This window comes from Phodopus roborovskii, unplaced genomic scaffold, assembly GCF_943737965.1.
Source record: "Phodopus roborovskii unplaced genomic scaffold, PHOROB, whole genome shotgun sequence".
NCBI lineage: Eukaryota > Metazoa > Chordata > Mammalia > Rodentia > Cricetidae > Phodopus > Phodopus roborovskii.
In genome coordinates, this window is record NW_026126567.1 from 4,756,258 (window position 1) to 4,772,500 (window position 16,243).

Below are 16,243 nucleotides of genomic sequence, written 5' to 3' on the forward strand. Positions count from 1 at the left end.
CACAGACTGGCCGAGGGATCTCAGAAAGCTAGACAACCCTGATCGTTTTTCTCACCTGTTCAATGAAATAAAGGACAGAGACGTTTTGGAACCTGTACTTAACAGAACAAAGGACGGAGCATTAGATCAGTCATCCTAATGCTCACTGCCCAAAGGCACTTCAATGGTTAAAAAAGAAAAAAGTGATAACAAAATGAACGATTCCATTCAATGGTATCAGTATACAACTTACAGCGTTAAGATAAAGTTTAAAAAAGGCCCAGGGGCCTTTGCTACACAGCTGTCTCTGCTCAGCAAACTCAGTCCACGGCAGAGAAGGCACAGTCCATGGCTGTGCTGAGAGGCAGATGAACCTGGATGTGGGGAGCAAGGACCACATCACCCTGACCTCTGCGGGTTCAACAACACAGGAGGGCTATTCCCAGGAAACAACATTATTTCAGGGGTGCAATAAAAACGAACCAGTGCTTCCCAGACTCCGATCGTTTCCCTTCTGCTTGACTTTTTTTCCCCTTTGTTAACTAATATTTTTGTCATGTTTCTGCACGTGTGTAGTTTTCTTCACAGTGGTTAATTAAAAATAAATTCCATTTAAAAAGACAGCTTTGCCAGCACAAATGCGCTTGCTACTACTATTATTTATATACGTGTTCCTACGCCAATTTTTTAATCTCATTCCCGGCTTCAGACGCTAAAGGGCTGACCGAGACGGAGGTAAGCGACCCCGATGTTATCAGGGAAGGATTTCTACTCAAGTTACTTGGGACAGACACTTCTTCCTACAGCGCGGAGGGGGCTCTGCCCTCCCCACGTGCAGACCCGGAAAGGTGGGGAACGACGTGCGAGCACGCTCACACCCAGCCGGACTCTTGCAGAGATCCGGGGTGGGGGAGCCGCGTGCTCCCGTGCACACTGCCGGTGCAGCCGACCCGACGGGCGAGCGCAGCAAACGGAGGCCGGGAACGGCGAGCGCGCAACGCAGCGCCCCAGCCTGCTCGCCGTCCCCGACGGCAGCGGGTTCCCGGAACCTCCCGCTCCGGCACCCCGGTTCCGGCCGGAATCAGCGCGTCCCTTCCTCCCTTCCATCCTTCCTTCCTTCCTTTCCGGGCGTGGCACCACCCAGAGCACCGGACGCCGACGCCAGGCGCCGGGCGGGGCCGCGAGCATGCGCAATGTGTGCGGCCTCCCACCGCCCCCTCCCCACACGCAGCGGACGTCACTACGCAGGCGTCGGATGCCCGTGGGGGGGGGGGAGGCGACGGAAGACTCCATCCGCCATGTTGGATGCCGCAGATTCGCCATAACCTCTCCGGGCTCTTTCCCTGGACGAAAAAAAAAATAAAATAAGACACAAAGAGCGAAGCCTCCTCGGGGCGTGCGGCCTTCTCGCCCGGCACGGGAGGGAGCCGGGGAGAGCCCGAGCCTTTTTTTATTTTTATTTTTTATTTTTGCCCCCCTCCGCCGCCGCGGGGGCGTTGCCATGGAGACGCCGGCGGCAGCAGGTGAGCGGGGGTTGGGGGTTGGGGCGCGGCGCGGGGCGGCGAGGCGCGGGGCACGGCTCGCGGCGTGCTGTGGGGCGGCCCGGGCGGCGCGCAGGCTCGGGGCGGCGGAGGGATCGCGGGCGGGCGGGGCCGGCAGGGGCGGGGCCGGCAGGGGCGGGGCGGGCGGGGCCGGCAGGCTCGGGGCGGCGGAGGGATCGCGGGCGGGCGGGGCGGGGCCGGCAGGGGCGGGGCGGGCGGGCGGGGCCGGCAGGGGCGGGGCGGGGCCGGCAGGGGCGGGGCCGGCCGAGGAAGGGGAGCGCCGTGCGTGCGCGCGCGCGCCTGCCCGTTCGTTTCCAGGGCCGCGGCGGGCGGCCGCCGTGCGTGTTCGAATCCCGGTGCCTGCAGCTGTTTGGCTGGGTGACAGGCTTCGTTAGAGTCGGGCATCTCTGTGGACAGATGGCCCCCCCTCCCCACCAGCTCCCCCACACCCCAGTTTTCAGCCCCGGAGTTCTTGGCCGGGACGTTTGGAAGGCTTAGTTGGCGCCCGAGGTAGCGACGAGGGAGAGAGATTGGCAACCCCATGCACGCCTCCGCCCCGTGCAGGTGGTAACTTACCTGCTGCCTGTGGCCCAGCTCTGTGCGCCCAGGGCCACCTCCTCCAGGCAGCCCTAGCTGCTGCTTTGGCTGGACTGCTTGGAAGGGTAGACTTCCCACCTAACCCCTGCTGCTCCCGCCTCACCGTAGCATGGGGCCCCCGGGCCTGTGATTGACACTCTTGGACTTCCAGGGCTCGTTGCTGAGCTCTCCTGGTTGCTCTTAAACTGTCATTTACTGAAGAACAGAAAAGTCGAGGCAGGTCAGATTCCTAACAGCTGAGGCTTAAAGAAATCAGACGTCTTCCCGCTTTGCATAGAACGGGAGCTGTGTGTACGTGGCCTTTGCCACTGTCCCCTGGAACTCGTGACTGGCTCGTAGCAGGGGCCACCGTATACTGAACAACAGTGACGGAGCTATCTGCGCCCTCCTGCCCGTTAGTGTGGTTCGCTGCTGGAGTCCGTGTCCACAGGGAACACGAAAGTCGTTTCCCTCCGCTACTGCCTCTCTCCAGCCTTGTCTTCAGATCCTGTCACTTTATCTGTGGAAGCACCTAGCATTACTGTGTCTATTGGTGCTGCAGACTGGATATAGGTCAAAGAGACACAAAACAAGCCCTGAGCATGTGCAGCCGTGACAAACCATGAAAGGGTCATAGTTTGGACAACATGTACTAACGTCAACTCATGGGCAGCTGTATGTCTGAGAAATTTCACGTTTTGGTGTAGTTACCTTAGGAGAGGGAGAGGCAGAGCCAGAGATAAGGAGGTGGAAGTGTAGCTTTGGGTGGTAAACAAACTGCGGTGGTCTTTGGCTCGGCTAGAGCTCTCTTCTGCCCTGGTCTCCTTTACTTCTTCCGGGTATCTCATTAACTTCTTCCGGGTGCAAAGGTTTCTGCTTCTTTCTCCTCTCACCTTGTAATTATGTAACAGCTGTCACCGTCCCTAGGTGGGATTTAGTGACTGCTCTGGCCAGGCCTAGTCAGGTTTTGGCGTATTAAACAGATTCTTCCTTTTATAGGCTTTTCATGCTTGCTGCCTCCGGAGACCTCTGTATCAGCATGCGTCAATTTAATGGAGGAGGATTTAGCCTAAGTAACTTTGCCTCTTGTCACCTGCTTATGCTGTTAGGCTTTCAGCTGTGAAACTTTCTTCCCTGGGGCTGTCACTGTACTTGTGGCTGTAACAGCACAGGCCTTTCCGGGGAACCCTGCTCCCGAGATTCCTGAACTAGCCAGGGGCCCCAGCTATTGAACTTGCTGGGGGCTGCGTGTTGTGTCTCTACCTTGTGCATGTTGGTGACACTCCAGAGGGTGCTGATTACAGCACCGTCACTGTCCACATGCTTTGGGAAGTGTCTGTAGATGGAAAGGTGGGGTAAAATGTGATTATGATTTTTAATTTTTGGAGACGGTTTTCTAAAAGGCATGCACCACCATGATTATGACTTTTTCTTTCTAAAGACAGAAAAAAGTAACTTTTGAGCAAAGAAGAGTGAACATATTAGACATCTATTATAGATTCAAAGTCAGCTTTTGAAAAAAGAACATAAAACATAAAGACAAATGAATGTGCTTATGAAAAGATAATGCTTGTCATGTTAGTGTACAACAGGGCCTTGAAGTTGAGTAGCAGAAATGTCTTTTCTCTTTCTAAAGTTTTAAAAATCATAAGTTGACACTTACAGCTGTCACCTCACCTGTCGATCATTTCTTGAGATGAGAACATTTGAAATGTATTCTTTTAGTGATTTTAAAGTGAAAAGTACATTACTTATCCTGCTCACTGTAGTGTGTAGCGCGTCACACAGGAAAGCATGTTTACTACCTCCTGCATCTCCCTGAAGCTTCTGGAAACCCCACTCTGTTCTCTACACATCTGTGAGATCCACTGTTTCAGTCCTACCTGTCTATAAATTGCAAAGGCATTTCCTCCCCTTTGGAAGGCGGAGTCATGCCCCGATTGTATATGCTTACATTACAGAGTGTGTTCATTTGCCTGCTGATGGACAGACACTTCAGTTGACTCTGAAGCGTCTGTCTTTACTGGTTTTCCGACAAACATGGCAGTGCCGATATCTCTTTGCCCATTGGTTTAGAGTGTTCTCAATCCTTTAACTCTGTGATGACGACCGCCGTTGCAACATACTGGCCTCTGGAATCTGGTGCCTTTGTGTTCCATCCTGTCTGGACAGAGGCAAGATGGGTAGGTGGGGACTTGGCTTCAGGGGACGGTGGACAGAGTTGCCACTAGCTTCCTCTGGGTAGGAAGGTGACATTGTCCCACGTGGAGGTGAGGGGCCTGGAGCCAAGGAAATAAGGAGCTTGTGGTGTGTGGGGCCACTTGGGCCCGTTTCTTGAGGTCTCCAGCTGGTCAGATTCTTGGTGTCCATGTTGCTCCGTCACTGCCAGTGGGCCTTCGTGAGCTCCGCCTCTCAGGCCTCCAGGGCTGGCCAGCTCTCAGGTGCCCCCAAACTCTGGACTGGGCCTTTCCCTCTTTTCTGCCACTTAGGCCTAGCAGTGGGAAACCAGTTCCCCTAGGAAAAGGTGGGAGGAGCCATGCTAGACGCGAGCCCTGAATATTGAAGATGGAAGTGGGGCTCCGTGCAGGCATTCTGGGAAGACTTCTTGAAGCATGGGGTACTGCAGTTGGGTCTTGCAGAGGGAATAGAAACCAGCTAAAAAGGGGAGGGTGCCAAGACAGGTGTGACTAGCCAGAGCTCTTACCTTTCAAGGAATAAGAGATAGTTTATTCTGGAGTTGTTTTGAGTGACCCTGGTCTGGGAACACAGATTTAGGCCACTCTGAATTCCATGCTCCAATGTAGAAGCAGTCTCACCAGGTTTTTATAGTTTACAGAACAGGGAAAGTCATAACTCAAAGCAAGTTTTAGAATACATGGGTGGGTACATCAGAGAGGTGGTATATCAGTAAGGGAGAAACTTGTCTGTAGCTCAAGAAGCTATCTGATGACATTCTGAGCTTTTGGATTAGCAGAAGCTAGTTGCCTGCTAAGTCAATAGAGTCTAAGGTTTTTTATTGTTAGTTCTGACACAGGTGTGTGTGTGTGTGTGTGTGTGTGTGTGTGTGTGTGTGTGTGTGTGTGTTCCAGAGGGGAGGGCCAGAACTTAGCTCAAGGTAAATGTTTCTGGACCAGCAGCATTCTGATCTCTCTATACAGTGCTGAAATTCAAATCAGCCACTTGGTCTCTGCAGATCTCTACAGAGCCCCTTCAGATCTCTACAGCCATTGAATGAAAAATAACTAAGGGGATCTGAGTGTGTGTGTGTGTGTGGGGGGGGGGTGGACTAACTCACAAGCGATTGTCCCTCAGCATGTCTCTTTTATTCTGTGTTTATTCTTCTCCCCAAGTTCTTGGGGGGGGGTACCAGGATATACGCTTGCAACAGTAATTCTTTTGGCAATGCAATGTGAGGTTTGAGTTTTGCAGGGTTTTATATACAGTGCAATAAGCTAAAACTGCTAGAAGCTTTTAGCATCAACTGTGTAGGGATAAGTCAAGGAGTGGGTCTAAGTTTAATTTGCCCAAGAAAAGGAGCTTTGCGCCTTTCAGTGCTCTGGCCTAGGTTTTGCACAGAGCTTCAGGAATGTTTGTTTACTTTTCCTTTGAGGATGAGCAAATGGGCTGATTGCCTTTGTTCTTATCTTCTCAGGAAAAACACTGAGCTAAAATCTTGGGTTAGTCAGAACAATGTCAAATGGCAGAAAGACCCTTAAGGAAATGCACAGTATCCTTATTCACCAGGGAAATGCAAGTCAAAAGACACTCCGAGATCCCATTTTATACCGATCAGAATGGCTAAGATCAAAGCCACCAATGACAGCTTATTCTGGAGAGGATGTGGGAGTGCAAACTTGTACAGCTGCTGTGGAAATCAGTATGGCGATTTCTCAGAAAATTAGGGATCGATTTATCTCAAGACGCTACAATACCACTTTTGGGCATACACCCAAAGGAGGTATATTCACACCCCAAGGACATTTGCTCATTTATGTCCATAGCAACATTATTTGTAATTGCCAGATCTTGGAAACAACCCAGACATTCCTCAACTGAAGAATGGATAGAGAAATGTAGTGCATTTACACAGTGGAGTACTACTCAGCAGTAAGAGACAATGATATAGCCGTGTACAGCCTGTTTTCAGAAGGTTTTGTTGGCATCACAGCAGACGTGTTCTGTGCATGCATTGGGGTCAGGGAGAGGTGTTGGGGCTGAAGGCCCATGACCTGAGACTGAGGAGCGGGAACTGTTGCGAGTTTGGCATGAAGATCTCGACAGCCAGGAGCACAGTGCCTACTGACCTGCCCTTCAGAAAGAGCTCTTTGGTGCCTTGCAGGAGGCGTTTTTTGTAGTTGTGATTTAATGCACAGAAGCACCCAGATCTCTTGTATAGCCAGTAAGGTAAGCCTCAGCCCTAATGATGTATAGGCTTTTTGAAAATTACCCCAGAAAAATTCTTTTGCCCCCTTCACACCCAGTCTTTATTCCCACACCCAGTCCAAACAATCCCTAGTCTTACTGTCTTCATAAATTACATTTACCTTTTGTAGGCTGTCACATAATTCTTTTGTGTCTAGCTTTTTTTTTTTTTTTAAACTCGGCATGAAGTTTCAAAAATCCATCTTTTGTTGTTTTTTGTTTGTTTGTTTTTATTGTTTTATTCCAGTGCCTGGAAACCACCACAGTTTATTTGCATGTTTCTTTTTAAAATAAATACCTGGGCTGATCTAATGTTTCCAGCTTTGGGTTCTTTTGTCTGCATGTTTTTGTATTTTTGAGAAGGGTTTGGATGTCCTGGAACTTGCTTTGTAGACCAGGCTAACCTTGAACTCACAGGGATCCATCCCTCTGCTGCTGCCCTCTGAGTGCTGGGTTGAATATTTCCAGGTTTTTTTTTTTTTAATTACTGTGAGCAAAACTGCACTGAGTATTCTTACAAGCCTTTTGCGGGTATTTATCTCCATTTCTCCTGGTGATAATGGCGTTGCTAGTTTGTTGGTGTTTTCTACTGCTGTGAAGAGGCACCATGACCATGGAACTCTTATAAAGGAAAACATCTAATTGGGGCTGGCTTACAGTTTCAGAGGATTAGTCAGTTACCATGGTGGGACGCGGTGGCGGGCAGGCAGGCATGGTGCTAGAGAAGGAGCTGAGAGCCGTACATGTTGATCCACAGTCAGCAGAAGGAGAAATTGTAGTGGACTTAGCTTGAGTATGCATGAGACCCCAGAGCCCGCCTCCACAGTGACACACTTCCTCCAATAAGGACGCACCTACTCCAACAAGGCCACACCTCCTAACAGTGCCACTCCCTATGGGCCAAGCATTCAAACACTTGAGTCTGTGGGGGCCACACCTCTCCAAACCAGGCCTGCTTAGCTTTTAAAGACTCTCAGAGTCCTTGCCAGTGGTCCTGCCAGTTATATGACCACATCAGAGGGCAGCTCTGCCTGTAGTGGGACGTCGCCAATCACTTGGCCAGGACGTCCAGCTAGAAGAAACAGCAGCTAACAAGCTACCCAAGTCATTAGGACAGGAAAAGACCGGAAGAGACCACAGATACGAGCATGCGTTCGGCATTGCTGGTCCCAAGCGGGGTGCAGGTTAAATGAGGTGGCACCACATGAGCTCTTGCTTTAAGATGAGAGGATCTCGGTGAGTTCAAGGACAGCCAGGACTGTTACACAAGATGCCAGCGTGGAGCGTGTTTGCGGACATGGAGTGAGCGGGACTCTCTTACACCAGAGCCCGTGTCCAGTTTTTGATTACTGTGAATAAAACCCCATTGAATATTCTTACATGCTCCTTGGTGCAGAGCTTTCAGGGGCTCTTGGACTCAGTCCTGACCTGGAGCGAGCCTTGTGGTGAGCCAGGCTCGGGAGATGCAGGGGGAAGCCAGGGGTTGGGGAGAAACCCTGCTGAGAGTCATGGTGACATTTTAGTGACTTGGCTGCTGCTGCTGCTGTGACTAACAAAAGCACCTCAGGCAAGGGGTTATTTTAGTTCATAGACTCTGGCACGGGGTCTGGCAGCTGGGCTTCTGTCCATGGCTGCGGGCGGCAGCTTGTGTGTTACCTGTTACATCTCAGTGTATCAGGAAGCAAACACGCCTTGCCTGAACGGGGCCTCCATCAGCAAGCATAAGCTCTGGCCCTGTGGCCCTGTATCTGTCATCCTGTCTCTGTGTCCAGAAGGTTCCACAGCCTGTCTGAACAGTGCCACAGGGATCAACTGTTCAAACATGAGCCTGTGGGGACATTTTATATCAAAGTCCTGTCACAGTCTCACGTGACAATGGTCTGGGCGAAGCAATGGGGCCAAGTGGCATAGTTTCCCCGGGGAGGAATCAGGCGCGCACCGTGGTCCCGTATTCCCTGCCATTCTCTGTCTCTTGCTTCCCTGCCTTTTATCTCCCCATCCTGTGGGTTCTGACCACATCTTTGGAAATCCGATGCGCAGTGTTTGAACTTGGTAAATCATTGTGCATGGTGCAGTGGGCTAAACCAGGCAGTTGTGGCAAGTAAAATGCACCCTGGCAATAACGACCGACCGCTCTGTAGACCTGCTCAGCCAGGCATCTCACATCTTCTCCCAGCAGCTCAGAGCAGCGGGTGCACCACACCCGGAGCAGAGGCTGGGGTTAGAGGCACCTGGCTGTTTCCAGGGAGGGCTTCAGCACAGGGAGCCCACAGGGTGGGATCCGTGTCAGGTCCCTGACTCGCTTAAGAGGCTCATCCTAGGTACGCTCCTAAAATCTTGTCCAGTGCCAGTCTCTGGGCCTGGGCCACATCAGGCTTGGTTTCAGTTCTTTTGACCTGGTGACCTGGAGAGGCTTGAGCAGGGGAGGGATGATTGCACGAAGGCTGTCCGTGGAGCCTGCTAAATTGTCACACCAGTATCCAGTTCCAACAACTGTTTTTGAGCCCCACTTTGCTCGGCTGTCAATTTGGAGCTCAGTGCACCTTTCTCTGGGAACTGTTCTCTGAGGAAGGCCCTTAGGTGAAGGCCCACTGGGACCCTGTGACTGCTGCTCCCAGAAATGCTTTGCTGAGGCCTTGAAAGTCCCCGGTCTTCCCCCAGACAGCCTGTGGTGCTTGATCTGCCCTGGAATGTCACTCCCTAGGTATGCCAAGGTCCACTGCTGTGTTTGTGCTGTTGTATTCAGCCATGAGGTTCCAGAGCAGCCTGTAGACTACTCAGCGCTCACAGTTGGGCACCAGCCTTCCCTGGCTTTGCTTCTGCCCTGGCCTCTATTCCCTGTCAATCATGAGCCTTCCAGCACCCATGTTCTTCAACAGTAAAGAGGTAATAATGATAACAACAACAATAATAATAATGTTTTTTTTTTTTTGTTTTTTGTTTTTCGTTTTTTTTTTTTTTTGAGATAGCGTTTGTCTATGTAGTAGCTCTAGCTGTCCTGGAACTAGCTCTTGTAGACCAGGCTGGCCTCAACCTCACAGAGATCCACCTGCGCCTTCCTCCCAAGTGTTGGGATTAAAGGCGTGCACCACCATCACTGGCAAGTTTATTACTTTTTACATTTTAAAATTTGGTGTGTGTGCGCGCGCACATGCATACACACAAGCCACCCCTGCAACTATTGCTTTCCCCTGTAACTGCAATTCTAATAATAGGATATTGTCTTTGACTTACAGCCTGAAGGGCCGAGAGTTTGGGTCACATGATGGTACCAGTAACAGTGACCAAGCCAGGATTTGCGAGTTACTTGTGTGACCCCGTGCCACATCCGATTACATGCCACACTTAGATTACAGAATGAAGCCTCTGTGTCTTTGGGGCAGCACCAGGGAAATGTAGATGGAGGGTTGGTGCCCGCTTTGTACTGGGTGGGGACCTTGCCGCTCTGTTCTCTATAGAAGAGCTTGGCATATAGGCGTAGGGCTTCTCCCACATGCCCACCTCCTTTAAACTTACAAGTGTAGTTTAGGAAGTGGCTTCCCTTCAGACCCGTTGGTTTCCCACTTGATCTCTGTGGGACTCACTGGTTTCTTAGATGCTGCCGAGGCATCTTCAGTCACCTTCCTCCTACTGCAGGAGGGCTTTCTTGCCAACTCTAGGTCCTGCCGCTTGTCACCCCGTAATCTACAGGAGTGGGACCTGCTGGAAGAGTGTTTCCTTCCATTCAGTCTTCAGAGCCACTTAGAAAGACCAGCCGAGGGCCTTTTCAAGTGTCCGAGACCATGCCCGCAGGGACTGGGTGCAGAAGAAGCAGGCGTCCACAGTGTCCAGCATGTCGGCGGGCATGCAGACATACCCTCCTGCACCATGCTGAGGGTATGCACCTCCCTCCAGGAGTATGGTGCGTCATCATCGCCTTGTGGCTCACCTTAGGAACTGCCAGTCATGAGAATGCATCCTTTACCTACCTGTCAGCCTTGGGGCAACTTCTACAGGGATGCCTTGGGCTATGTCAAGTCCATTCCCAACAAGCCAGCCCTACCTCCCTGGGCTCAGGTTCCTTCCCTGATACCAGAGGGGTTAGTGTGGTGTTTTCTGTAGGCAGCCATTATTGGCACAAGCTTCCTTTCCTCAGGCAAATTCATTCTTACATGTTTTTAAAAGAGAGTTTCCTGAGAACCAACTTTCAATTTGGAACGTAGAAACATTTGTACAAATTTCAGGACAGGAATAGCTGTAGTTACAGACTTTCTTTCACGAGTCTCGTTGCTATCTGATACTCGTGTTCTTTACCAATGTGACTTGAGAATTCAAGTGTGTGAGGATTGCTGTAGCTGTGAGAGCTTGTAAAAGATGATCTGGTGGCCCGGGGGAGGGTGGAAAGAGCCAGAGAGGCCAGGTGGACACCGCTCTGTTCTGCACTGACCCCTTGAGATGCTCAGAGGGAAACTGTGGGCCTGCAGAATGTATTCCATCTCAGTGTTTTGTTTTTTTGAATGCAATTCTTTGCAGAGAAGCCGAGAGCCTCACCCCCCCACCACACACACACACTCACTCACACACACTCTCACACACACTCTCACACACTCACACACACACACTCACTCACACACACTCTCACACACTCACACACTCACACACACACACACACACACACACACACACACACACACACATCTCTTCGTTTTTCCTGCCTGCTTCTGTGTCTCTGCACCGTCTGAGATAAAGCTGTGGACAGTGATGCCGCCTTCTAACTCTTGTCCGCGTTTACTGTCCTATAAACAGGAGTAGCCTCCTGCATTAGCAAGGCTGCTGTAGCCATAATGTGAGAATCACACTAGTGCAGTTACGATTCACATTCCACTAATCGTCCCATAGCGTCCCGTGTAACCAAGGGAAAGAGTGTGTATGCACAGCATTCCAGCACCCTGCCTGTTTGCTGTCTGGGCTGGAGCTGCTCCTCTGCCTCCACTCTAGGGCATTGGTATTTGACGTGTGTGGCTGTTTATGTTGCAGGTTACCCTTCCTTTACCCACACACTGCTTCCTTACCATCGGGTGCTGGTTGTGCACCTTTTGGAATTAGCACAGGAAAGCTCTGGATTCTCAGCATCACTTACTTGCAGTGGGCCCATAATCTCCAGTCATCTCCTTGCCACTGATGCTACATGCTAGAGTGGGGGGTGGTCAGGTTCACTGTCTCAAGGCTACTGACTTTCCACCCAGGTCAAATACTTTTGAGTGTTTTTTTGTGTTTGCTTGTTTTGTTTTTAGACAGAGTTTCTCTGTGTAGCCTTGGCTATCCCGGAACTTACTTTGTAGACCAGGCTGGCCTTGAATGTATATACAGAGATCATCTGCCTCTGTCTTTCTAGTGCTGGGATTAAAGGGATGCACCACCACCGCCGGCCATACTTTATCTCACGCCTCAAACCTTCCTCTTCCTCTGCCCTTGTGTCCACTGACTGTTGTTTCCAAACTGTGTGATTACGATACTTGCTCGATAGTTTCTGCTTTTACAGAATGTCACCGCCTGCCCCCACCACCATAGTGTGAACTATACCAGAGTATAAATGTTGTGTGAATTTAGAGTTAACACATGGTATTTGCAAGTAGTCCTGTGTTGTCGAGGGATCACCATAGTAGCCAGCATTATTCTCCACGGGCTAGAAAGTTGTCTTTTTGTTGACTGATTTATGTTACTGGAGGCTCTCAGTAAACTCCTTTCCCATTGTTCTGATGCTCACGCCCCTGCTTTGGGCTGTTTGAAGCTCCTAGAGCCCTGTGTCCTGATATGCCTGCTTTTTCTTGAGCATCTTACTGTTCTCCGGTCCGAGATGCTCTGGGTTTATTCTGCCTCTTCTTTCTTCCATGTCTGGTACCTGATGCTTCTTCCAGGACTCTTGGTTTCTGGCAGTGGAGAATGGCATGGGAAGCTGAAGCCTGAGGATGTCACTGGTGGGTCTTTGTGTCTCTGCCATGGCTGTAAACACAGCTAGGAAATGTGTGTCTCCTTATATGTATGGTGTGCTATGAGTCTGTGCTCGCCCACACTCCCGTCTATATTTTTACCTGCAAGGCTGTCGATTTTATATAGAACTTTGTAATTCCAATTTAACAACACAGGGTTTGCTTTCCCCTCCGTACCTGGCACATTCTTAAGTCCCTTTCCTGGTAGGGAGACACCTTTCTGAATCCACAGCATTTCTGGCTGCTTGCTCCTTCCTAGAATATTCTAAGTACTTTCCAAATGCCAAGCCCTTGTCTCTGTGAAAGGTGTCTGCTGACCTGAGCTCCTTCCTTAGTGGGAGGCTCTTCCCTCTCCAGCTTGAATCTGTGGGGCAGATTCCACCTTCCACTGCCTCTTGGGATCGTCTCGCCTCTCCTCCCGTTCAGTGCAGTTACACACGTTTCTTTAAAACGTGAGCAGTTCATTACCTTCTTGGTTTCACTGTAGGGTGAAATACTTGTTTATTTTATTTCTTTATATTGATTTTTTTTTGAGCAGTATATTTCTTGTATTTCAGTGAGAAGGCAGAATTTTCTTTTAACTTTTGCTCCTAATATTTGTGAGTTGTAAGCATGGAGACCTGTAGAGAGTTAGGGATGGGCATGTTTCTAGGAAAGCCACAGAAGCTCTGGATGGCACTGGAATTGAAGTGAGCTTTACCTTTGAGCTGGGCTGCGCTGCCTTAGCTCTGCTGGCCTTCACTGAGCATCTCCTCTCCAGGCACTTGGCCTCCATCTCATACGAATCCCTTTAATCCATCATTTAGACACTGCATACATTCCTATTTTACATGGGGCTGGCTGCCACTGTTTTCTTCATTGCTAGGGGTGGCTGTCCATGCTGAGCCTCAGTTCTTACCCAGCTCAGGGCCCTGCCTGTTTTGCTAGGAGGTGTGAGTTAGGAGAGAGCCTTGGTTCACGGTTGAGACCTCAAGTAAAGACTGGATGTGTCCTTCCCTCACCACAGTATTGCTCTGGGGAGGGGATCTTCTTAGGTAACGATTAACATTTCTATTTTCAGGACTTTAAGTACATTTTAAATTGCATGCTATTGGTGTTTTAAGAGCTTATATTAGTGGAAACAGATAAGCCCACCACTAAATTTGCTGTTAGAAGCTGTGGTCATAGTATCAAGCCAGTAAGTAGGGGACAGGGAACTCTGGAAACTCAGATGAAAAGTGGTTACGGAAACCTCTCCGTGAGAACAGGGCTGGGCCAGAGTCTTCAAGACGAGGCCCTGAATTATAGACGTTTGATAGACAGGGAGCAGGTGCCGCCAGAGTCCTCATTGGCCTGCTTGCGTCCTCATAGCTCCGAGCTGTGAGAGGACAGGGCTGCCAGTGTCTGCCTGAGGTGGCATCCCCAGAAACCCTTAGGGTGAGGGCTGCTGGCCTGCAGAGTGATGCTGGTGTGTGCGGTGGGGTGGGGGGGAGGCAGGGCTGTCTAAGACCCTGGCCTGTAGTTGAGTTGAGCACTTCTGTCTACCCCCCCCCACCCCCAGTGGCAAGAGTCCACAACGTCAGACCCCAGAGAACAACACGGGTACCACAAATGGAGCCTCCACATGGGGTCCTGGAGGGAGGCATGGATCTTCCTCATTTCTAATTGTGCCTGGCAGAGGATATGACACCTGCACATTCATTAAACACCGAGTTCTGGAGCCACTGGATGTAAGTTAGCCACAGTACACAGTTATTTAGAGAATGCATCTGAAACTTATTTCATATTTTGTCTTCAGGAAAAGGAGCTGGGTCATTTGGGTGAGCTGAGGGTAGGTGGGTGGGGTGGTGGCTTCGACACTTTTGTTTTTGGTTTCTCAAGGGTTCTCTGTGTGTCTTTGGAAACTGTCTTGGAACTTGTTCTGTAGACCAGGCTGGTCTCAAACTCACAGAGAAACCCTGCCTCTGCCTCCTGAGTGCTGGGATCACCAACGCCGGTGAAACTTCTTTTTCTGCTTATATTCTTTACAAATAAAGTCCTCCCGAGTTGCAGAAGCCCTTAGTGATACCTTAATATTAAAGGGGAGTTCTTACTCCTGGAATTAATTTTGAGACCCTGGACACTTTATCAGCAACACCAATGTCAGGGTTTTATCATACGTAAAGCAGACACTTACAATTTGAATTAGCACTGTTCCACATCTGCCTGCAGCTTCTACCCAGGCTGTCACCTGTTTTCGATTGTGACCTCTGGAGCCTGGAGCACAGAACCGGCCTTTTAAAAATCTGCGACAGTAATAAATGAACATGCCTCTCCATCACCTGCCTTTTCCCCTGCTGAGTGTGACCAGCAGCACTGTGCTAATTTCTCTCCACTTTCTAGACTTACTGAGTTCCAAAGGTTCTTGAGTGGCGGAGGCGCTGTCCCAGCCTCCTGGGGGTCAGGGAAGCAGACATGTGGGCCATGACACTGATGTGCAGTGACAGGCGTCCCTGGTGCTCTGGAGACAGTGCGAGTTGGTTCTGGGTTTGCATCTAGCCCGGATCAGGATGTGCTGTAAGTGGGAAAGATTCTTGCGTTTGAGGAGGTGGTCCAAAAAGGATGGAGTACTCTTGGAGCTTGTGGAAATAGACTTCGGGGTAGATGCGGTATGCTTAGCTAAATAAAGTATGTTGTTAAAAATCATCTTGTGTGCTTCGTTTTCTTTTAATGTGGCGTCTAGGAGGTTAAAATCCTGTCTGTGTCCACTTTCTATTTCATTTGGCCTTGCTTGTCTACACAGAGCACTGGACCTTTTATTTGTGCCTGAGCTGGGGGAGTGGGTGCGGTTCCTCCTTGTCTGTGGGTGCAGTTCTGACTCTGCCCTTGCCAGTGCCCTGCAGGCAGGACCATCTTCAGGACCATTCCCCGACACACTGGAGGAGGGAAGGATCTGTGGAGTCCACCCTGCCTGGCAGGTGATGCCTTACAAGTCTGAGGTTACTCAGTGGGGTTGGCTAGCTTGCTCCTCCTACTCAGCACAGCTCCTCCTACTCATCTCAGCTCCTCCTACTCATCTCAGCTCCTCCTACTCATCTTAGCTCCTCCTACTCAGCTCCTCCTACTCAGCGCAGCTCCTCCTACTGAGCTTACCCACAGTGCATGCTGAGTTCAGGGTTGTGGATTGAAAATGTTGTCTACACAGAAGTGGGTTAAGTCAGGGAAGATCTCTCAGGCTTGGCTTTGCCTAGTTGGATCTCTCTGCCAGGAAGCATTGTGTCCACAGACTGCATACCCGCCAGGGGACGAGAGCTCTGCTCTGTGTCGGCCACAGTGCCGGGGCAGCCTGGGAGCAGACTTCTTCAGTCTTGAACTTGAGGCCAAAGGAGGCAACAGCAGCTTCTAGGACAGTGGGTCTGATGGGACACTGTTGCCGACGTCTTGAAAGCAGCTCGTTATTTCAGGTTATTTCAGAGGGGGTATGAGCAGAGCCAGAAAACCAAAGCTAGGCCTTGGGGACACGGTGCTGTCACCTGCAGGGATGACTCTTTCTCTCTCAGAGCCCAGAAAGATGGAGATGTGGCCGCTTTTACATTTAGCATGGGAATACTGGCAGAGAGTTGGTTGCTTCAGGGGCATCAGGTTATGGATGGTGGCTTCAACCTGGCTGATGGTTTGTGCTGTTTGTTGGTTTCTGTGTTGGGACCTCAGGGTCTGCTGGGTTCAGGGGCGGTTCCTGTCTCTTCTCTGTCGTGTTTGTGGTGGTTTCCCATGGAATCCCCCCTCCTCCCAGTGTGA

At 50.5% G+C, this 16,243-nt stretch overlaps 1 protein-coding gene across 1 annotated transcript in view; it reads left to right on the plus strand.

Moving 5' to 3' along the window:
- The first annotated feature begins 1,257 nt into the window (after positions 1-1,257).
- The window catches only part of Zfat (zinc finger and AT-hook domain containing), a 154,345-nt gene continuing 139,359 nt past the window's right edge, over positions 1,258-16,243 (plus strand). The window contains exon 1 of the mRNA XM_051202514.1: positions 1,258-1,502. Within this exon, the coding sequence (XP_051058471.1) occupies positions 1,481-1,502 (22 nt within the window). The 5' untranslated portion in view covers positions 1,258-1,480. The remainder of the gene's footprint in view (positions 1,503-16,243) is intronic.